This window comes from Eriocheir sinensis, chromosome 47, assembly GCF_024679095.1.
Source record: "Eriocheir sinensis breed Jianghai 21 chromosome 47, ASM2467909v1, whole genome shotgun sequence".
NCBI classification, from domain to species: Eukaryota; Metazoa; Arthropoda; class Malacostraca; order Decapoda; family Varunidae; genus Eriocheir; species Eriocheir sinensis.
In genome coordinates this window covers 7,828,558-7,852,862 of record NC_066555.1, presented here as the reverse complement: position 1 = coordinate 7,852,862, position 24,305 = coordinate 7,828,558, and the positions used below count along the sequence as shown (strand labels likewise).

General features: G+C 40.6%; 2 protein-coding genes across 4 annotated transcripts in view; both read right to left on the bottom strand.

Annotated features, from left to right (window-relative positions):
- The window catches only part of LOC126981355 (NACHT and WD repeat domain-containing protein 2-like), a 48,720-nt gene extending 38,857 nt beyond the window's left edge, over window positions 1-9,863 (bottom strand). The window contains exons 1-8 of the mRNA XM_050832374.1: window positions 9,623-9,863; window positions 7,683-7,812; window positions 7,364-7,452; window positions 5,738-5,854; window positions 5,417-5,620; window positions 5,092-5,236; window positions 4,079-4,304; window positions 3,206-3,404 (exon numbers count right to left, since the gene is read on the bottom strand). Coding sequence (XP_050688331.1) covers window positions 3,206-3,404; window positions 4,079-4,304; window positions 5,092-5,236; window positions 5,417-5,620; window positions 5,738-5,854; window positions 7,364-7,452; window positions 7,683-7,785 — 1,083 coding nt within the window. The 5' untranslated portion in view covers window positions 7,786-7,812; window positions 9,623-9,863. The remainder of the gene's footprint in view (window positions 1-3,205; window positions 3,405-4,078; window positions 4,305-5,091; window positions 5,237-5,416; window positions 5,621-5,737; window positions 5,855-7,363; window positions 7,453-7,682; window positions 7,813-9,622) is intronic.
- A 2,790-nt stretch (window positions 9,864-12,653) lies between these two features.
- On the bottom strand, window positions 12,654-20,996 carry LOC126981353 (uncharacterized). 3 transcript variants are annotated; one of them, XM_050832370.1, is made up of 6 exons: window positions 20,695-20,996; window positions 18,489-18,576; window positions 16,721-16,818; window positions 15,225-15,395; window positions 14,185-14,334; window positions 12,654-13,141 (listed from the first exon to the last, which is right to left on the bottom strand). In XM_050832370.1, exons 2-6 carry the CDS (start codon window positions 18,574-18,576, stop codon window positions 13,010-13,012), a joined length of 639 nt encoding a protein of 212 aa, XP_050688327.1. In that variant the 5' UTR covers window positions 20,695-20,996; the 3' UTR covers window positions 12,654-13,009. The 3 variants fall into 3 exon arrangements, with proteins under 3 accessions (XP_050688327.1, XP_050688325.1, XP_050688326.1); XM_050832368.1 differs by having other exon boundaries at window positions 20,715-20,996; XM_050832369.1 differs by lacking the exon at window positions 20,695-20,996 and adding an exon at window positions 18,947-19,099.
- Between the last annotated feature and the right edge of the window lie 3,309 nt (window positions 20,997-24,305).

Below are 24,305 nucleotides of genomic sequence, written 5' to 3'. Positions count from 1 at the left end.
GACAGCAACTGTGCAGGGGAGAAGAACTGGCGGAGACGGTACAGAACGCCCAGCCTCGAGGAAGCTGATTTAGTAAGAGGTGAGATATGAAGTTTCCAGTTGAGATTTTGAGTTAAGGATAGACCGAGGATGTTTAGTGTTGAGGAAGGTGATAGCTGGGTGTTGTCAAAGAATAGGGGATAGTTGTTTGGAAGATTGTGTCGAGTGGATAGGTGGAGAAACTGTGTTTTCGAGGCGTTGAAGGACACCAGGTTCTTCTTGCCCCAATCGGAAATAATAGTAAGGGCTGAGGCTAAGCGTTCTGCAGCCTCCAGCCTTGAGTCGTTAAGTTCCTGAAAAAAAGTTGAATAATGCAGAGTGGAATCATCGGCGTAGGAATGGATAGGACAGTTCGTTTTGGAAAGAAGATCATCACTGAACAACAGAAAAAGAGTGGGAGATAGGAGAGAACCCTGTGGGACACCACTGTTAATAGATTTAGGGGAAGAACAGTGACCGTCTACCACGGCAGAAATAGAACGGTCAGAAAGGAAACTGGAGATAAAGGTACAGAGAGAAGGATAGAAACCGTAGGAGGGTAGTTTAGAAAGCAAAGATTTGTGCCAGACCCTATCAAAAGCTTTTGATATGTCCAGCGCAATAGCAAAAGTTTCACCGAAACGGCTAAGAGAGGATGACCAAGAGTCAGTTAAGAAGGCTAGGAGATCACCAGTAGAACGCCCCTTGCGGAACCCATACTGGCGATCAGATAGAAGGTCAGAAGTGGAAAGGTGCTTTTGAATCTTCCGGTTAAGGCAAAAGCTTTAGATAGACAAGAAAGTAAAGCTATAGGACGGTAGTTTGAGGGATTGGAGCGGTCACCCTTCTTAGGCACAGGCTGTATGAAGGCATACTTCCAGCAAGAAGGAAAGGTAGATGTTGACAGGCAGAGGCGAAAGAGTTTGACCAGGCAGGGTGACAGCACGGAGGCACAGTTTTTAAGGACAATAGGAGGCACTCCATCAGGTCCATAAGCCTTCTGAGGATTGAGGCCAGAGAGGGCGTAGAAAACATCATTTTGAAGAATCTTTATAACAGGCATAAAGGAGTCAGAGGGGGGATGAGTAGAAGGAATATGCCCAGAATCGTCCAGAGTGGAGTTTTTAGAAAATGTTTGAGAGAAGAGTTCAGCCTTAGAGATAGATGAGACGGCAGTGTTGCCATCAGGACTGAGGAGTGGAGGGAAAGATGAAGAAGTGAAGTTGGAGGAGATGTTTTTGGCTAGATGCCAGAAGTCACGGGAAGAGTTAGAGAAAGCAAGGTTTTGACATTTTCTATTAATGAAAGAATTTTTGGTTAGTCGGAGAATAGATTTGGCACGATTTCGGGCAGAAATGTAAAGTTCATAATTAGCATTAGTTTGAAGGCTCTGGTACCTTTTGTGAGCTACCTCTCTATCATTGACAGCACGAGAACAAGCGTGATTAAACCAAGGCTTTTTAGCGTGAGGAGTAGAGAAAGAACGAGGAATGTATGCCTCCATTCCAGAGACAATCACCTCTGTGATGCGCTGAGCACACACAGAGGGGTCTCTATCCTGGAAGCAATAATCATTCCACGGGAAATCGGAAAAGTACATCCTCAGGTCGTCCCACCGAGCTGAAGCAAAATGCCAGAAGCATCGCCTCTTCGGTGGGTCCAGAGGGTGTACAGGAGCGATAGGACAGGATACAGAAATAAGATTGTGATCGAAGGAGCCCAACGGAGAGAACAGTTTGACAGAATAAGCAGAAGGGTTTGAGGTAAGGAAGAGGTTTAGAATGTTGGGCCGATCTCCAAGACGGTCGGGAATACGTGTAGGGTGCTGGACCAACTGTTCTAGGTCGTTGAGGATAGCAAAGTTGTAGGCTTGTTCACCAGGATGGTCAGTGAAAGAGGATGAAAGCCAAAGCTGGTGGTGAACATTGAAATCTCCTAGGATGGAGATTTCAGCGAAGGGAGAGTGGGTCAAGATGTGCTCCACTTTAGAATTCAAATAGTCAAAGAATTTTACATAGTTGGTAGAGTTAGGTGAGAGATAAACAGCACAGATGTATTTAGTAATAGAGTGACAATGAAGTCTTAGCCAGATGGTGGAAAATTCAGAAGAGTCAAGGTCGTGGGCACGAGAGCAAGTGATGTCGTTGCGCACGTAGGAGCAACATCTAGCTTTGGATTGAAATTTAGGATAGAGATAGTAGGAGGGAACAGAGTAGAGATTGTTGTCAGTAGCCTCAGAAACCTGTGTTTCGGTAAGGAAGAGAAGGTGAGGTTTAGAGGAGGAGAGATGATGTTCCACAGAATGAAAATTAGAGCGAAGACCGCGAATGTTGCAGAAATTGAGAAGAAAGAGGTTCGAGGAGTTATCAAGACACCTCTCGGGTCGGCAGCCAGAAGGGGAGTCCTCCCTGGGGGAATTTGTGGTCCCCCCCCCAGGCGGGGACACCGAGGCTTGGTTTATGTGCGCCATTTTGAAATTTTAATTTTGGGAAAAGGTGTATATGTTGTGTGAATGTAGTGTGGTGTGGATAAAGAGAGGATCTGTCTTTAGAGAGCATGCTGAACTACTCTCCGGTGTTGGTGAGACAATAGGGAAACGGTTAGTGAGGACATGGGAAGGGTCTTTGGAGGGCTTCAGCTCCCTTCTCACCTCCCATATATACCTCACCGGGAGTGGCTTGCGCCCGTTCGGTAGGTGTCTTCCTACCTACTCCATATATATATATATATATATATATATATATATATATATATATATATATATATATATATATATATATATATATATATATATATATATGACTCTCGTTTGGCCCATGCTACCCCCGGAGCTCCTATCCACCGAAGTCGCTGAAGTTAGGATTGATCAGGGCAGCATGTGGGTAATCTTAAGCCACTCGGCGATGGTTGAAAATTGTCAACGTGCATTGGTGGGACTCGAACCTACGTAGGTCCCCGGATTCACCACGCCAATCGGCCACCGCCTCCCCATTCACCCACCTATCCCTGTACATGCCCGACACACCAAACTGCTTATCTTTATATAACTCTTAATCTACCGTGCGCACATCAACCTTTCTATAAATAATTTCCTAGCCAACATACATCTCTACTTGTTACTGTAAACTACATGTACACCCGGACTTTGCCAAAGTCACATGTGTACCCGATACCCATCTTTCCTCACCGTGACCGAATTCTTGCAGGCGTGAAGGTGTTGCAGAATCTCGGTTATGATCTGGCCCTGCGCTGAAGAGTCCTCCTTCCTCATGGCACGATCAATTAGTTTGGTCATGCCTTTGTAGAAATCGGTACAGAATTGCTGAAGATATTCTCCATGAGTCTCCTTAGCCAAGCCTTCGCGTCCTATCCATTCTACCGAGTACCTGAAGAAAAAGAATGTTAGTTTTACGCAATAGATTACGATCATGATGCGACGCAAGAAGTGTGTGTATATATATATATATATATATATATATATATATATATATATATATATATATATATATATATATATATATATATATATAATTTTTTTTTTTTTCCTTTCTAGTCGTTTTTTGAGTCCGGTCGCTTATTAACAAACAGTGGTTCCCAGCCTTTTTTTCAGGCGACCCCAATCATGCATCTCTAGACATGACCACGACCCCACTAGTTTAGTTGTATATGTGTTATCATAATATAATAACACCATGTTAGATATTTTGAGGTCGTCGCGACCCCAAGAAAAACGCTAGGCGACCCAACTTGGGGTCGCGACCCCAGGGTTGGGAAAGGGGGTTAAAAATAACAAATATAGCCCTTTCATTTTGCCGTCGATTGATACCAAAAACATTTCTGTAGCCCCAGAAATAAGGGAGTTATAGCGATTCGCACCAAAGCGGTTGATTTTCCAAAATTCGTGGCTTAATGACAGTGCTGGGGCAAGTTTCCGGTCCATACTGTAGGGTTCACTGACTGGAACATATAGAAAAACAAATAAATACATTTCGTTTCACTTACACTACTCCATTACTGAAATATAACCCTTCATCCAAATTAACTTTCCCGACATATTCACCTGTGATAATTAGTGGACTCGATCCGGGCCGGTAGCCTGACGTCCCTTAGATCGGAGAGCAGCTTCATTGCCTCCCCGTCGATCTGCCTGTTCACGATGTCAATGAAATTGGCGGCACGACGGAGGTTTTGAAGGTTGATGTTGTTGATGTAGCGAACCAGGGCGAGTGTGTGGTTCTTGGTGTTCCGCACAGAGAGGATCCCTTTAATGACCTCCCGCTCTGTGACTGTAATATGTGGGGGACAAAGGGAGCGAATTAGTAATAATATTTTCACCATCACGGTCTGATCACGAGTTCAACTTGCAATCACCAGTAAATACCCTCCCAACAAGAGCAAGCACATTATAATCGATCACTGGGTACAGCCGGGTCCTCCACACACCACACACTCTATCTACTTGGTGTGTGTGTGTCTGTGTGTGTGTGTGTGTGTGTGTGTGTGTGTTTATGACAAATTGTCTTAGGTTGGTCCAAGTTAACTTGCAGTGTACAAGAAATGGGCGAGTGAGGAAGGCTTGACTAATGTTGCCTTAGTACTCGGTGTCTTAGAGATAATTCCACAGTCCGACACTGTGTCTTTGTAACAGCCCAAACCAAACTATACAATCCCATACAATCCATAATGGTGAGGTTTTCACTCACCACCAGACACAAGAGATTTTCCGTATAGTTTCCTCAAATTTCTGTACTTGACTGTGAAAACCGAACACTACACGTCTTTTGTATTGGTTCGAGAGTTTACTAACCCATCATGGGAAACTGTGAAAATGGCTCTTAGTCTCAGTTTCTCCTTGGCAGGGTACGGACAATATTAACAAAATGCCTGACGATTTTCTCAAAATCATAATGGTTTTTAAAAACTTAATGTATGCATATGTTGAACTAATTTATCAGTGTGGTGTAAAGCTACTTTTTTTGTGTAAAATATAAGAATAAGCTGATTATCTAGATTTTTTGTGTTGGGGGGCTATTTTTTTTGGGGGGGGGAGGTTAATGTCATCCATTCTCTCACCTGACATGAAGTAGTTATGCATGGCCTCCTTGTCCATCTTGTGAGTGTTGTAGCATGCCTGTGCCGCCTTCCTTAGGAGCTTCTGCATCTTAACCAGTGTGTCCCACCACGTCGCCTGGTCCTGAGCCTGCAACTTCGGCACGCGCTGCGGGGCGCAGGGAGGAATGACAGGTGAGGTGACGGTATATTTATCCTTGTTACTATTGTTACCGAGACACACACACACACACACACACACACACACACACACACATGCACGCATGCGCCGTTCGGTGAACTATCCTGCACAGGGGTATCAGCGTGCGTCTAAAGATCTAGCACTAACTTTGTTATTGAAGTTGACGAGTATGGAAGAAATGGGTTGGAGAATGTAGACAAAAGGCACTGCATTGGAGTCTTTCTTGTACCAGGTGTCGATAAGCAAGGTGTCCACGCCCATAGTGATGAGGGCTTCCCGCAACATAAGCAGCTCTGAGCCCAATATGACTGTCGGAATGGGCCGGTAGCCATACTTCTGTCCTCCAAAAAACTGTGAAGAAAGAACATAATAATGAACATACTGTTTTTTGATAGAGAACACAAAATATAAGCAGAAAACATACATCCTTTTTTCCCCTTAAGGAAAGATCTGTACACCGGAACTCACCACAAAGTTGGGTCCCATAGATAGTCTCTGACAGTTATCAATCTCCCTCATACAAAGTTCGGTAGTCATGTGGTCGTCTGTCGCCTCGTCTCTCACGCCCCACCTCATGTCCACCACCTGCGGCAGGGATAAAATAATTGTACATCACTCTGCGGGGCGAATGAATCAGCCATTGTTTCTCAGATGAGGCTTCGTGTAAGGGTTCTGCAACCAGAGTAATGTCGTGGTGGCAACGAGTAAAACTAGAGGATGGTCATAATTATTATAGTTGTCCTTATAGGATGGAATAATGCCCCCTAGAAAATCGGTTTAGCCTTTTCTTTACTTGATGTGAACACACACACACACACACACACACACACACACACACACACACACACACACACACACACTTCGGTGAAGAACTTTCATACTTAGATCAACATTAAAACACTAGGTTATTTTTTTATGTTAGACTCAAAAATCAATATATCAAAGAGAAAAATCATTTAACTTTGCCCAAAAAATTATTATTCGCTGCCTCAAATTTGATATTCCATATTCGTTTGTGAGTATGCCATGGTATTGAAAGCGCCCGGTGTTGTGTCATTTGGTGTCCCATCGTCAAAAGTTGGCGCTTTTGTTTACAAACACTGGTCTGTCGTGAACTGCGCTTGTTCAGACCAGTAAGCGTAGCCCTGTACTTCTTGACGAGACCTGCCTCTGTACTGCACTACGCTACCAATGTATGTGAAATTTTACATGATATCAATGTCCCCGCAACACGCACTAAATGACTGCACTGTCTTATCCAGTAAGCCTCCAAACACCTGTCCCTTCATCTTAGCCCAGGAGACTTGAAGTTCCAAGGGTTTCGACTTCTTGCGCAGTGCATCGAGAACCATCACCAGAGCCCCCAGCAAGACCGCAAAGATTGCTAAGCCATCATGAAAAGCAAGGTCAGTGATCTTGGTATTCCCAACAGATGCTTCACAATAACTCTGATCCACAACGCTGCATAAGACCTAGTCCATACAATCGTTGAAAAGTGATATGGCAATAACACAAATAGTAATTCTCAGCCTCCTGGGTCTTGCAAAATTTAGAAGAGAGCTGTTGGTGTTCCTGATACCAGACCATGGGGACCAACACATAATTCTTTGCCAACTTGTCGGTGCAAGCAGAAATCTCAAAGTCGCCCAAGACAAAGAAATTCACACATTAAGGCCGCCAAAAGGCTTGTAGGTTCCACTTTACGATTACAACGCCGTTTTCATGTAGTTTTCTTTCCTTGGTTTCCAGGTGGATGAAACAACCCACATTCTTTGCTCGATCCTCACCCACCCACGCACACCGCTCCTATTACTCACTGGATTAAGGCCTTTTCAGGTTCTAGCTGGGCTGAGGTGCCAGCCCCGCTCAGGCCGAGATTTTCCCGCTGACATGGAGTGTTTACTGTCACCCTTGAGCAAGGGAAATGGGGAATGTGGTCTATAATGGTCCCAACAGTACACAGAGATTGACTATAATAAGCTTGCTCTTATCGAGAAGGTACTTGCTGGCGATGATGACTCCATCTCGTGATCAAGTCCGTGATATTGAATTACACACACACACACACACACACACACACACACACACACACACCTGAAACTCCAGGCCATGTTTCTCCCTGCAGAACTCCTTTAGCCTCGGATATACCTCCGCCATCAGTGTGTTCCTCTCCATCAACATATCTATGAAAATAAAGGAGAAAGATTGAATGTCGATTTTAGTATTGTAATGATGATGAAGGATCAAACATGGCTCAGTGGACTGAAAAGAAAAATCTAAATCACATTATTGAGTGTTTAATCAAGCTTGCCCCGCCCATTTGGCCACGCACCAACCTCTCACAGCTCCTCACCCCGCTCCGTTATGACCTATCCCGCCAAGACTCCTTTTTCTGCCCAGCCCTACAACGTACCTGTGAATGTGGAGGAGGTAAAAATTCGGCACACTTTTGAACTGACAGGTGGCAGGGTCTCCAGGCTGCCGGAGAAGATTTTGTCCACCGTTCGGTCGTCCATTGTGAGCCCGTGCTTCCACTGCTACTACTGTGCATGGACAAAAAAAATCATATTACTGTGAGATTCACAAAGAAAATTATTTTTTCTTCAATGTGTCTTGAATAGTAACATAATTTTATTGCGTGTAAGAAGGCATCATATTAATTCAGGATGAGGTTACTACAGGAAAAAAAAAAAGAAAAAAAACTTCCAACATTCTCCACCTCTTTCTGTTTGATGATCGTGTACTTCATCGTTCTCCGGCAAATGCTCGAATTTCATTGATGTACCTCATCCTTTGCCTTCCCTGACTTCTCGTAAAGTTTCTGGGTTGCCATTCTTTTACTTTTGTTATCCATCTGTCATCGGTTTTATTTATGATATAACCTTTCCAAGTTTTTTCATTAATAATAATCATTGAAGTGTGCTTTTCTGTCTTTTCTCTAATTCATGATAGTCGTTTTCTGTTTGTCCATATTATACGCAGCATTTTTCGTTCCATTCTTTTGTGTACACTTCTTGACTTTCTAAATATATACTTTGTGAAGCGCCAAGTTTCAGAACCGTAGGTTAGGATTTTGCAGGACAGCACACTATTGTACACTTTTCAATGAAACTGGCAAGTTGTTATTCATGATAATCCTACGTTGACCAAAAGCACTCCATCCCATTCCTATTTTATTGCAGATTTATTTTTTTGTGGTCTGGGTTTGCATTAACTGTTTGTCTTAGATATGTGCATTCCTATACCCTGCTATGTGTTTCGTTCCCGATAACTGCTTCTGGTCCTGCCAAGTGATTATTAAACTTTATCTTTCTTTTATTCATAATTATCTGCAGGTTTATTTCACTTATTTCGTGTGGAGTTCTTCAATCAGAGCAATCACACTTATCAGAGTTACTTAGTAATACTATGTTATCTGCGGTTGTATGTAGAGGCATTCACCGTTTATCTCGACTCCCATGTTAACCCACTTAAATTTCTTAAATACTTCTCTAAGCATTAAATTTCTTAATACTTTTCTCAGCAAGCCACAAATTATTTTGGAGTATTTTACTGCCAGAAGGTATAGGATACTTGAATTGGTCTATCCTACTTCCTTTCCACAGTAACTGATGTCCAGATCAAGATCCTGATGACCAAATAACAAGCTGGACTCAGCGACTCTCTAAAAAGGATCAAGTTAAGTTCCGATGAGCAGCACGAGCCACGCAATAATGGCTCCACTGTAAAAATACTTGCCTGCACCACTATCAGGCTGGGGCCCATCATGACAGCCTACCGGCGCTGTATGCCAAACATAAAAAATACAGTAATCTGCTTTTGGAAATATGTTGAAGACGCAACTTGATTCACATTAGGCCCGCTTCACACGAGCGGTTTTTTCCCGCGCGGTTTAGAAATCATTGGAGTTCAATAAGGCCCTTCACACGCTGCCGCGCGGCAGTGATTTACCGGCCGCGTGCACTGCCTATTGAGCCCTTCAGACAGGAGGGTTTTTCCCGAGCGGCAATCGTGGTTAATCTGTGGCAGATTTTTGACGCTACTGTGCATTGCTAGATGCGGCTAATTATGGCGTTTACTCTTAACTGTGATGGCAAAACCTATGTGAGCCACTTTCACATTCGAACAGGTGAGGCGTGATGTATGTATGTATGTATGTATGTATGTGTGTGTGTGTGTGTATATATATATATATATATATATATATATATATATATATATATATATATATATATATATATATATATATATATATATATATATATATATATATATATATATATATATATATATATATATATATAACACACACACACACACTTTAGGCTAGCGTTCCTGCTGATGTCCTTTTACCTCGTCAGACTTCAGCAAGTTCCTTCCTCCGCCCAGGACTGAAGGTTCTGAAGGTGGCCCTAGTCATGAGCCATGGCCATGCAACTCATGACGAAGCAACAGAGGCGGCAGCGGCGGCCCGGAGCAAGAGCGTTACACACACACACACAAACTGTTGACCACACACTGAATGGCTTTCTCGAAGCTCGACTCTACGTTCATCACCGTGTACTTTGTAATATTTCTACACGAACAAAATTTACTTCCCATACTGGAAAAATGTTTAAAAAGATAATATCATATTCATTACGATTATATTTAGCCTTTAACATAATCATTCTTTATAACATGTAAAGCTGCTAGTGGCATCAACACGCCGTTGCCTAGGCAACGAGAGACGCTACCGGTGTTGACCCTGAGATTTACATGTTTTCGTTGTTCTATAGCAGTGTTTCTTAAAGTGTGGTCCGCGGACCCCCAGGGGTCCGTGGAATGTTCCAAGGGGTCCGCAGGATAATTTTTAATATCGATTTCAGTCAAATTTTCGGCCAAAACGTCATAAATTCCTATTTTTGTAGCACCAAATGTTGTGGAAATTATGTTAAGCAAAATATAAACATTTATTTTGAAGATAAGCCAGTAATAAATAATTCAGTTGTAATTTCAGTATATTATGACCTGCAAACACTTTCAAACTCAAGAGGAAAATTATAATAATAAAGGGTCCGCTACATGAGTAATTTTAATAAAAGGGGTCCGCTGCACAAAAAAGTTTAAGAAACACTGTTCTATAGGATAAGGTGGGGTAAGTTGCCCCCCTTAAGAGAGATTGCCTGTTTTAGCCACATTTTTTGCAATAAAATTGAAAAAAAAGTTATGTTGAAAGCTTAAGCTTAACTTAAGCTTTTTTCTTTTTTTGGTATTTCGTTGGGGATATACACCAATGGAGGAAGGCGGTGCATGCCGCGCAACCCCCCAGACAGCTGGTAGAGATATACCCAATTCTTTCAAGGAGGAGGCCCAACAACGGGGTGAGGGTGTCAGAAAGAGCCCACCTTTCCACCCCCATGGTAACTGATAGGTCTCGAACCCACGTCCCAGCAACCCGCCGAAGCGCAAGGTAGAGACTACCACGGGACCACGGGAGCCCCCCATATATTATATCCATTCATTATGATTTACACCTTATTATAATGACAATTTAAAAAAAAATAATAAAGGGGGCTTCTTACCCCGCATGTGGGGTAAAAGCCCCGCTGGGTAGGCCTTTTACCCCACTCTGGCTTACAATAATAAAACTCAGAAACATAAGGAAAATAGTTTTTCACATTATAAAAATATAATATGTATTCCCTTTTTGAAAACAATACCCTATTAATCTCTCTTGATGTGAAATATAGGAACACACTCAAATTTTCTGAAAGGTATCCCCTTCTTTTAGGATAGTAATATTAGACTAGCTTCCCTTTCTTCTGAATTTTTGTAACAAAAGGAACATCTACTTTCATGAAAAATATATGGAACTAAATGTTCAATTAAATTGATAAAACATGTCCTTTCTGTTGAATATTGATATCTGAAACAGTTAAAAACACCAACTTCCTTATAGTCTCAAACTCAAAAGTGTTCACTTATGGATTCCTTTCAAAAACTTCAACAAATTCTATTTATAGCAATACTGTAATGCCTAATCAGACTCGCAGTTTTGGCATACGTACAGATCTAGGCCTACTCCAGTTGTGCATTCTGCATGTGGCCAATTTCTACAACCCCGACATAGGACCCATTTTTCTGAAGGTCTGCTATTAGCAAATAGTTCCCCACACAAAAAAACAGGGCCATTTGCCAATTTGCTGATAACGCGGTAAAAGGCCCACATGTGAGGTAAAAGGCCTCCCTGTGGGCAACTTACCCCAAAGGCACAGGGGGCCTCTTACCCTGGCACCTTATATATACACAAAATGTCACCATCTTTCCTACAAGTAAGTAGACAGAGTATAATCACATGCAATATGGTCTAGACATCTTAGAGCAACTATCCATAGCCATCAGACTAACTCTAAAGTTCTTTGTCGTTAATTAGGTATCATTAAAATCACTGAAAACTTGCAAGAAATTAGTCAAAAAGAAGAAATGTCCCCTTGTGACCAGAGCAAGTGTCCATTGTTTACTCCAGTAGTTCCTGTGAACACAGAGTTGGCGTTGCCTACTTGATCATGTGACTGGTTGAGAAAAGAAAGACAAAACCAAGGGGGGGGCCTTTCACCCCAGGGGGGCATCTTACCCCACCTTACCCTATCAACTACACTTTTACTAACGTTGACCATATAATAGATCTGATGATTCAAGGAAGACATTGTTCAAAAGCATTTTGCATGTTTTCCTTTATAATTGTGAGAACGTGTCAGTTAAGAGACTCGAGACCACAGAAAGAAGAGAGAACGGGGCAAGTGTATTTGGAAGACTAAGGTAGTGTGTCCACGTAGGCAAAACTCAACGATTTAAGACTGAAGATCCACGGAAAATTTTCCCCGTGTAATAGCCCCTTTAATTCTACACTTAGCTTAGAGTTCTGGAAGATGGGGAGAGACGTGTTGAGGAAAGTAGATGAAGTCCAGACAGAGTAGCTAACGATGATGATGGGCTTTAAGGGTTGTGTGGTGGTTATAGGACTGGACTGGGTGTTTTCAGTTTGCTCATGGCCTTTTCTTTAAAATATGCTTCTCAAGGTATGAGAATAACTTATGTTGAAGCACAGGTTTGGAGGTGTGCTTTTGTTGCTGGCTGGTATCAAAGAGATTGCTGGAAATTCTAAACTCACCAAGTTAAGAGTTGCCAAGTCAGTAAAGATTCAACAAGTCAAAACCCTCTTCACTATTACACTTGTAATCCTGCTGTGATACTGAATTACCACTTGTTCCCTTGTTCATTGCTGAACATCCCCATATCAAAGACAATAATATACAATATATACAAACTGGAATATTTTCCACAGTGCCAAAGATAACCATGGCATGCCTTCAGTCTGTTTAAGGACTTTGAATAAAAATAATTAAAATTTTAACTTTTAATAATAAGAGTATATCAACTGAGCATCTATAGGTATGCTTAACTTTTTTCTTACATGACATACACTTAAATGTGAACAGTTAAGTAGAACAACTGAATATATCATAATTGCTTTACACATCAAAAGTATATAGCTATGTACTAAAAATCTACTAAGAATTCACAGTTTTGTTTGAAATAATATATAAACATTTTTTCCTTTACAGAATACCTAGGTAGCCTATATCTCAAAGAATGACATTGCAGCAGCCATGCAAAACAAATGACTTTGATCAATGCCCTAACATGCTTCTATATCTTTTCATCTTGCTGCAATGATTAATTCAAACAAAAAAAAATTTAAAGCTCCTTGTCAAAGATACCAAGAGCAATACCAGAAGCATCCATCTTCTGCAGTGTCACATAGTGTCCAGCCATCTTCCTTGCCACCTCAGACTCTTTCTCTGCCTTTTCTTGGAGGAAGTGGGATACCTGAAAGGGTGCAATCAATACAATAGGGGAGGCGGTGGCAGAGTGGTTAGCGTGCCGGCGCAGCATCCAGGAAGACCCAGTTCGTTTCCACAAGCTGGGATTTTTCGGTCACCACCAAGTGGCCTAAGACACCCACATGCTGCCCTGAAGACCACCTATCAACCCTGACACTAGATTCTCTCTGGGGGACAGCATGAGCCAAGCAAGGTGATGCCCCTATAAACACTTGCATGTGCCATAACAGGCTGGGGTATACCATTAGGCCCCACCAAGAAAGCCTTCTTGCACCATAGGCAGAACATGAAAAAAATTCCAATAAGATAAAAATAATATTAGCAAAAACTGCTAGGAAAATGACAATCAATAACATCCAATGAAGGAGGTCAGAAGATCCAATTCTCTCACTGATGAATCCCATCCAACATTTAACAGAAAAATAACCAAATATAATTGTTTGAAGTTTCAGTTTGAGCTATATACTCCCCAGGCAATGCAGAAATCTTAGTGATGCTTGCCATAAACATCAACAGCAAAGCACCACAAGCTCAATTTTCTGGTGCACAAACCACATTAAAAACGTATCCAGTAAAGACAAGCCCCAATGCTCCCTCTAAACTGAAAAGAGACTATGCTCCTTTAATCAAATAGGACTCACGTGGTGCAGGGATTTTTACCTTTTAAACTTCTAAAATAAGATTACACCTACCCAACATGGTGTCATATTACACATCATGAAAACAGTTTGCAAAAGATGCCTTAAGGAATTACATTGGCCACTTCTCGAGTGCTATAATTATTTAAAGCCAATATCAATAATACTTCCTCCTTAGAAAATCTATTTCAATGATTCCAAAATTAGGTTTCTTGCCAAAGGAACAAAGAAAAAAAAAAAAAAACAGCAATGGCAGTTATCTATCTTATTCCAATAGAGCATAGATAGTAGTAGTTTTCTATCTTATTCCAATAAGACATTCAAGAAACACCTCTAACAATAACCAGTAAATAAATAAAACCTCATATAATATTGCAGGTTGAAAACTTACATCAGCATCACCATTCCCACCATGCTTCCGGCCAGCTTCATGGTTCAGGTCTGTGTAGGCATTAACCATGTCCCGAGACTTCCCCATCACAGCCTTGAGTGAGCTAATGTACTTCACATGAGATGGTTCAGTTTGGCTAGGTAAAACATTCTGCAAAAATATAATATGTATCCATTAGGTCCTTAAGTTTCATGCCTAACAAGTATCAAGGACTAATTATCTATATCTCTGATGCCATGTTCCCTCAAGGGGTTGACCACAGCAGAAGCATCTCAAACTCTCCTTGTTTTGACACTCTCTCTTCATTTGGGGTGAGAGGAGGTAGTAAAGAAGTTGAAAGTAGAAAAGGCCCCTGGCATTAATGCAGAAATGCTGAAATCTGATAAAAATCTAATTGAGGGGTGGATATTGTTGATATGTACTTTAGCATGGGAGCAGGGTGAGGTTCCAGACAACTGGAAGGACCATTACTGTGCCACTGTACAAAGAAAAAGAGAGTAGGGATGACTGTAACAGGTATAGGGGATTAAGCTTGCTCAGTGTGTCAGAAAAGTGTGTCAATAAAAGCATGGTCAATGACCAAGTTTGTTTTCAGAAAGGGAGCATATATTTCAGTCTAATCTTTGCATTGAAAATGATAGTTGAAAGAACCAAGAGAAGAGTTGGAAGCAGTTTGCATTTTCATGGACCTGGAGATGCCTTATGACAGGATTAACAGGAAAGGTTATCCTGAGGATATATGAGGCGTCTAGTGCTCAAGGGGCGAACAAGCAAATTACCTAGTTTTGAGCTACAGGCCTTCAAAGACAAATATAGCAAAAACATAATGAAAACACACATAGCAATATCACCATACATCAATAGAAAGTTTTCAGCTGGACAAATTCAATGGAATCAGTGTTTGTGTGAAAATGGTAATTTTTCCTCTAAATAAAGTTTTGAAAAGAAAAGTGCATTTCATACAAAGGTGTTTTAAACACTGAAAATGGTGAATTTCTGAATTAGAAGATAAACTTAGAAAAATTACACTTTTAACCAACCTTGCTTGTGAAGGACATTTTATCAAGGAAGCCATCCTCATGTGTAACTCCTCCCAGCTGTAGATACTTTTTGAGCACATCCATTCCTTCTTCCCAGTGGCGATCACTCTCTTCAGCAAGTAACTTGGCCATTCCTGGGCGCTCAATGTACTGGCTGCCATAAAATTTGCTCTGCCAATGCATATATAGTAAAATTAGTTGTTGCCAAATATATTGCAGTCATAATACTAAATTATAAATCTGCCAGATGCGCTCCCTCTGCTGGAGGACATCCAGGTCCTTTTGTAGTAGTCCGCAGTCATCATTAGTCTTAACTGCTCTAAAGAGTAAACTATCATTGGCAAATAGTCTAGTGGAAGAGTTAGGCGTTGAAAGTGAAAGATCGTTAATGTACAGGAGGAAAAGAAGGGGACCTAGAACAGTGCCTTGTGGGACACCTAAGAAACAGGGACAGTGTCAGATGAAGATCCATCAAGGACATGGAGTCCTGTCAGTAAGAAATGCAGTGATTCAGTGAAGAATAAGTCCTGAAATACTGTAGTATTTCAATTTTAATATCAGTCTTTTGTGCAGGACTTTGTCGAAGGCTTTGGCAATATCTAAAACAATAGTGTCAACTTGTTTAATGTCACGTCGGTCAAGTAGCCTTGTAATTCATGAAATGTAGTAATGAGCTGCAATTCACAGGAACGTTTAGGTCAAAAGCCGTGTTGTGAGTCAGTCAGGATGTTGCTTGTGTCAAGATGATTCATGATGCATTTGTTTTATGTGTTTGAAAATTCTACATGGAATCAATGTTAGTGAGATGGGGTGATAATTGGCTGGGTCAGTCCAGTCACCTGTTTTAACCCGTAAAGCGTCAGAGATATAAGAGATACGTCAGCCGCTCTCAGACATTCGAGCGTCAGAGACGTAAGAGATACATCGCCCTCCTTCCATCCTTTTCTTGATAAATTATGTCCTCAAAACTAGCGTCAAGTCCTTCCAGTAATTTTTGTATTCCGTTAGCTGTAATGTGAAGGGGGGCTATCGGGGGAAGGGGCTGTGTAGCATGTTTGGTGTTTGGTTGTGGATTTGGGTCCTTGACCATCATCTTCATGACTACAGGCTGTGCACCGCCTACCCGACTGTGGTGTGACCACCCACAAATTCTGTGCTATCTAGTACGGTACAGTGCAGCATTGCTCAGTGTACCTGCCTATTGAACCCCTCAAATGTAAGCAGACAATTCCATGTTTCGTAATTTTATTATCATAGCTGTGCCTCAGAATATTTCAAACCTCTGGAACATTAAGAAAAGATAAAATCATAATAGCCACAACAGGTATGTAAAATATATGCACTCAAAACACCAGTTTTGTGAAGATAAAGGCTTCTGCATTTTTTTGCTACCAAAATTAAGAAAATCACATTGCTGGTTGCCGAGTAATACGTAATTAAAATGCAAAGTAAGAAATGTCATTTTGGTGTTAAATACACATTGCAAAATTACTTACAGCAAAGAGGAAGTCAAGGGAGGTGTCAAAATGACTTTTCATCAGATCCATGAAACTCCCAACATGGTCTCTGCCAGCAAGGAACTTGGAGGGAAAATCTGCAAAATATTAAAATGACATGCTGTGATTATATCAAAACAATGAGATTATTTGTGATGCATGGAAATATCATCAGTAAGTTTCCCTCAATGGCCATGTAACCATTTTGATGAGTGTTCTAACAAAATAGCCACTAGCTCCTGAATCATGCAAGCTACATCCCTATTAGTCATTTCTTACTGCATGCAGTGCACATCATAATGGCCTTAAACAGGTTTTGTCTGAAGTTAATTTTGATTTTTAACAAATATATGTCACTATTTATAATTATTTATCACTGAACAATAAAACTTTTTTTTTTCTATTTTATGAAAACAAACTAAAGTGGACTTTGTTCCCTTATCCTTCCTGAGTAAAACACTTTTAAATGAAGGAAAATTATCTAGAAATAGGGGAGAAGAAGAAATATGAAGAAACAATTTAACATGGAATATGCATGATTTATAACCCCCACTTAAATGGCAAAAAACAAAATCCACATTGTTATTACTGTTCATTTGCATCAGTGCACTATGCTGGTCATCAGCCATGAAGAACGGCCTGTTCACCTCACCCCCAACACAGCCTCAGTGTCATTATAGCTCACATAGTAAATGTTGGTCTTGTCCTGGATAGGGAGCTGAACTGCTCTTGCTTTTGACATTATACTGCAGATATAATGTGCCAAAACAAGTCTTTTAACACCTGAAACCACTGCATTGCAAAGATAACTGTACCTTGCAAGGCTTCTCAAAATCTTGCGAGATTCTGAAAATAATGCTACCCAATAAAGTTCCCTCATGAGCAAAATTGCCTGTAGCAATTGTATTATCCTAATCAATCACAATTTTTTTTATTATTTTTTTCTTTTATTTTATGAAAAATTTGAATAGGAAAATAATCATTGAGTTTGGCAGGAAAAGGTAGGTGAAGTTCACTCATGGACATACTGATTGTTTTACCTTCAAAAGATTCATATTGTGTTAGAAGAAGCCTTGATCTACCAGATACCGCCTGTAACTCAATAGGGCGATTTTTGGCACATTCACCCTCTGCTGCTCAGTGCCTCATATCATCTCTTACTTCTCAAATTGCTGCTTCAACTTTCATGAGCTTTCTAGCATTCCTACCACCTAAAATAATTGAATTCTGGAACCTATAAAGAAATTAACTCATAGGAATCATTATTCAACTAACAGTAAAATATTCATGTCCACTATGCATGTGTAGCAATTACAGCATATATTTCAAACAAAATATAACAATTTGCATTCCAACTCATTTTTGCTGCCTTCCCCCTCAAATCAAATCACTATCTGACCCTCTCTCAAACATTTGAATTGCATATTTTTTCCCTTTCAACACATGACTAGGTTATTAATAATCTCCATGAAAGGATATTATTCACTGCATGACTGTTAAATGGCAAGGAAATAAACACAGTTTATAGATAAGAGGCAGAGATAAACGGCCACCCCTTCACTGACCAATGCATATTTTTTTTACTTTAATTATCACGAACAATAGTTGTTTGTGTTAATAAAAAAAAAGTCAAAGACCACCTTATTCTAACAAATAAATTTGTTTATATTTAAAATTCCGTAGCTTAAAAACTTGTACTACGTACCAAGGAACATTGGCATGCCAGATGTGGGAACATGGTAAAGAGGTACAAAACAAAGAATCTTACCATCTGTATCTAGTACGCTGATTCTCTGCGAGTCAGCCCCACTGATGCCCAGCACCATCCCCACCAGGCAAAGGAACATCACATGCATCTGCAAAAATGATATTACAGTTGTCTTCACATATCACAGCAACTTTTGTAATGCTAGAGAATAAAAGTGGAGGGTATGAGAGAGCAAGTAACAGATTTTATGAAAAAAAAACTAATATTGAATCAGTTTATGCCACAATTAAATAAAACTGATAAGTGTGTCAGGGTACTACAGTATCCACAAAAGTATGTGGCAAGTAAAAAACAAAAAACCTTCATATCCTTTATTTTCACACTTTTTTGTGACCACCACATCCTCTCAAAACAGCTTGAATGTATCAGATAGTTCTCTACAGTCCACCTGTTCCCTTGTATTCGCGGATTCACACATTCCCGGTTACTCTTACATATATGAATATCAACGATCTTACCTTTCCGAGCGTAAACGATACACCTACGGATCCCAAGTCGCACCCACACAGATACACGAGTCACTCGCTGATTGCACTGAGCAAAGTGTCCAGCAGCGACCGAGTGTCCCCCTAGAGATAACTACCAAGAAGCGCAAAGGTGAACGCGCAGAAGATACGGAGAGTTAGATCAAATGAGTACGATGCGCGCGACTTGTTTTCTCCAAGCCCATTTCAATATAAAATCTTTTTAAACAAAGCATAGGTTTAGTAATACGTATCCACTAAAAAATTAATCAGGGGTTCCCAACCTGGGTTACATGTACCCCCAGTGGTACATTTGCACTTTTCAGGGGGTACATTGGGTCCGAGAGAATAACCACTACTGTACAATACATGGTGTTGTTATCTGCATTCAAATTGCACTATGTCGTGTTTTTTTTTTTTTTTTTTTTTCCTCATTTTAGTAAACAAAACTTATTTAAATTATATCATCAGTCTACACATACATATTTCATTATAAAATAACATCAAAACATTGCAATTTCATAGTTTTTTTATCCTAGATTATTAGGGGTACACGGGAACTTATAAAAATGCCCAAGGGGTACAGAGGAACAAAAAGGTTGGGAACTCCTGCACTAAGTGAACTGCTACTAAACTAAGGTATGGGCTGTACAGAATTTGTAAATATTACCAGTATATATTACACACACACACACACACACACACACACACGAATTAATGGTCCCTATAGCATATTCCCGATCTCTCGTACTACTCTTACTACTCTATGGAGCGCCCACTCTTAATTAACAGATAAGGTTTCAGGTTACTTTAGGTTAGGTAAGCTTTGATAAAGACCCGTGTTAATACTTTTGTGTGGGAATCACAATGAGTAGGCTAAGTACCCTATGATTATTTTCAGAGCTACAGCCAAGCGTCTTCACTCGGGGACCACAGACCAACAGATCAAAGTGACTTTGCCAATAGATATCGGGAATATGCTCCCGGGTATATGTGTGGTTACCTATGCGTGTGTGTGTTCAGCCGTACCCAGAGATCAGTCACTTGAGCTTCAAATTCAGTCGGGGAGGGTACTACACTGTACTTGATAGGCGATCACGTGATAAGACCATGGCGAATTACACACACACACACACACACACTGACGACTTTATGCCACTATGGTACTTAGTATTTCATTTTTCTTAATCACATTGCAAAGCCCAGAGGCTACTCGAGGCTCAATCCCCGGAGGATAATAGTTATAAATTGCTCCCCCAGCATGGCTCAGTCAAATCCGTCAGTTCTTAAGGCATGCAAGAATATTCAACTACATTTCATAGCTGCTAAATAGAAATTTCATTAAATAAACCCGATCGATGATAAGTAATACAGGATGCCTACAACTATTTTTTTTTAGATCAAAGATATTCAATATTAACATTTAACCATGGTCAGTGCTAGAATGGATTCAACGATGAACCCAATGTTTGGTTGGGAGTAGTATAGGTTAGAATGTCCACATGTTTGGGTTAGGTCCATACCTAACCTAACTGTTATAACTTTCTATCCGAGAGAGACCCTGCCCAAGTGTTCATGCAGTCTATCGTTGCATCAGTTTTAACACTGACCATTATGATTCAAGGTAAACTTGTCAGTCAAGTACCCGAAACACAAAAAGCATAAATAAGTCGTTCACCTCTGGACAATCAATGTATCTGCAGATCTTCAGTCAATAAAATGTTACGTTCTATCATGCCTACCTTCTCAAGCGGTCAAGTACCTTTAGCAGGGGATCTGATAGGCTGGTAAGGACGATAAGGACGATACTTCTGATGACCCTCTTGAAACCTCAGACGAGTTTAGTGGTTCCCAGACTGATATTGGGAAAACTGATGATAAAGAGCTTGTGAAACCCAGATTACACGTTACCCAGGACACTGTGACACTACACTGAGTGTGCAACAGTACACCTGGAGCTCTAGTTTCTGGTTACTGCTCGATCAGCAGCAATTCGGCTTGCCTGCTCTGGGGTCTGGGAACAAAGTAGAGGCGTAGGAGAGGCAAGGCTGGAGCAGCGGGTGTGGGCGGGGCGGATTCCTGGCTGCCGACACCCCTCGGCCAGAGTATCGTACGGCTTGGTGGCGTCATGTAAGGATTTATAATCAATACATGAAACTATTATTATTTGCCACAGAATTACGTGACACCTTGTAACATAATGAATGGCTTTATGCTTGAGTTAGTCGTTTTACCGTAAAACAGCTTTTCTTTCGTGTAGCTAGTAAACAGGTTGGTTACGCAGATCAAAGTTACATATAAATTCAATATAGCTATAATATAAAACAAAATAACACATAAAGATGCAATAATATGGGTACCTGTAGATTCAGTGGTTCCCAAACCTATGGTCGCGACCCAAATGAGGGTCGCTCATGCTAAAACGCCTGATTTTTATCGGCGTCGCAGACGCCGATCAACAGATTGTCCATTTTAGTGTTGTTGTTGTTGTTCTCTTCAAGTTGTTTTCGTGACTTACCCATGCATTGTAGACATGACATTGTATATGTAATAACATTTGTTAGCCCTGATGAACCCTACAACATGGCATTATTAAATGACAGAACACATGAGATGGATCCGTAAGTTGGAAACATTAAAACAGAAGAAACTTCACAACAGGGGCGCTTACTGGGATAATTTAGTGAATATCTCACGTACTTTGGCGTAGAGGAAAAAAAATATTTGAATAGGCTACACATATATAGGTAGTATGCCGGGCTTAGGCACCTCTATATTCTTTTCAGGTCTGTTTCATTCAAAAAGTGAAAACAGCATTGAAAACTATAAATATGATAACTGCAAATACATATCAGCTATCATTATCACAACACGCCTCCATAGTCTTGTGATTAGCGTGCCTAGATACGAATCCGCGAGCCCGCGTTCGAATCCCGACCCAGATTATCAGCATGCAGCTCACCCAGCTGTTCATCCTCCCTTTCGGGCTGGTCGATAAATGGGTAGCCTACCTGAGGAAACCTGGTGAAGGTAAACTGCGGTGACTCGGATGTCACACTAACCCTGTGCCCCGGGGTGATGGATTACTCCCATTAATTAAGGGCTAATGCGACAGAGATGAACTCCTTGGCCACGTGCAGCTATAGCGTATGCCCCCAACGTTACCTTTATTATTATCATGTTATTCTGCAGCATACGATCATTATCATTTAGGCCCCCTGATAGCATACCACCTTAGACTATGTAGGGGGGAGAATCGGACGGAGGCTGGAAACTATTGAGAGAATGGGCCCTCCTTTCTCGGCAGCAGTTTTCAAATTTATTGCCAAGCACTACATGTTTTTTGAAGCCTAGTACTAGGAGGGTAATGCTAATTGAATTATAATTCGGGAGCAACTGTCACAGGAACGATGTGTTTTCTTTTGTCGACTCAGTTCCCTCAAAGTCCAGCATGCCTCATCCTGATCATTTGATCAGATTTAGGTTAGATCAATTACTTCCATTCAGCCATAAGCTTTGATGTTCTCCATTCAAGGTTGTCTTACAGCCATATCCTAATGGCTAGAGATTGGCTTTGAAGTGACTTCACCTCAAATATATGCAGTGTTAGAGTTTCAAGAACCATGAAAGTAACACTAGGGTTTGACACTGTAATTGGTCACTTCTTAAGACCTCATAATTCTGAAAGGAAATGCGTCAATATGCCTCCTTATCACTATAAAAAGACATTTCAGAAAATAAATTAAAATCTATATGTTATAACTAGTCTGCCAAGGGGTAGATATATCAGAGTCGAATATTAAGCCCATTATACCCGTCGATATTACATAGTATACTACCGTATCATCTTAAACTCTTCGACAAACAAACTGTAATCATTCAATCAGCAAGCCTCCAAAAACTTAAATCTCAGTTGCTTACCTTTAGTCATGAAGTATATAGCATAATGAAAATTAATATTCTTCAGCTGCCAATGCTGTGACTCAGCTAACAAACAAAACCCATAGAATTCCCATTAGGCAATAATTAAATTTCTTTTGGGGAGTCGCAAGGGAGCCTTTCTGTTTACTGCTCGCATAGAATGATTTGTTTTTCTCTCCAGAAACTTAAATTCATGAGCCTGATTTGTTTTTATATATCTTGATTACTAAGAATATGTAGAAAAGTAACACGTGAACAAATAAAAAGAGGGATACATATCCATCCTATATTGAGCCTTGTAGCCCTACTCACGCAGCGAAGAGTCATATAGTGTGGCGACATATCCTGTCGCCTTGATGTGGTCCAAGGCTCTGCCAAGAATTACGATCAAATGATGACTTGCATCACCAAGTTGCGTGTCGCAGCACTAGTGTATCATTTGGGGTGACCTTCATATGACAGTGGACACAAAGGCAGCTTCGAAGAATTCTATATATTCATATTTCCACCGCTGAATTTTCCTAAAGTTTTAGTAAGAGCTCAAAAAAGCAAAAACGATCACTGTGACGAATTCTCTCTCTCTCTCTCTCTCTCTCTCTCTCTCTCTCTCTCTCTCTCTCTCTCTCTCTCTCTCTCACACACACATATATATATATATATATATATATATATATATATATATATATATATATATATATATATATATATATATATATGTGTGTGTGTGTGTGTGTGTGTGTGTGTGTGTGTGTGTGCGGCGAGGCGCCATATTCTCTCTCTCTCTCTCTCTCTCGCTATACAAGGCTGTGATCTCTGCAGTATTTTACTTTAAGGACTAGTATTACTCTATCTCTGTATTCATTCCCATCTAGTGCTTGGGCAATGTTCTCCGTCCACACATTTTATTGTCTTATTGTCCAGGGGGAGGTACTGCCCCCTCCCTTGTTGTGCTTTCCTTCCTAACATTGTATCTTTTTAGTTTCATGGTGCTACCTACACATGTATTAATAGTTGTATAATCACACTCTGTCCTGCCTGGGGGTTGGGATGGCATGTTCCTCCCTTCTCCCTTGTTGTTTACCTGCAACAATAAACTATCAATCAATCAATCAATCTCTCTCTCTCACACACACACACACACACACACACACACACACATATATATATATATATATATATATATATATATATATATATATATATATATATATATATATATATATATATATATATATATATATATATATATATATATATATATATATATATGTGTGTGTGTGTGTGTGTGAGAGAGAGAGAGAGAGAGAGAGAGAGAGAGAGAGAGAGAGGAATATGGCGCCTCGCCGCGACCCAAGGGCAACATACCCTGTGGGTCCCATGGCAACAGTCGCATGTAGAGGTTATAGCGAATACCTGCCATCCATCCACCTTG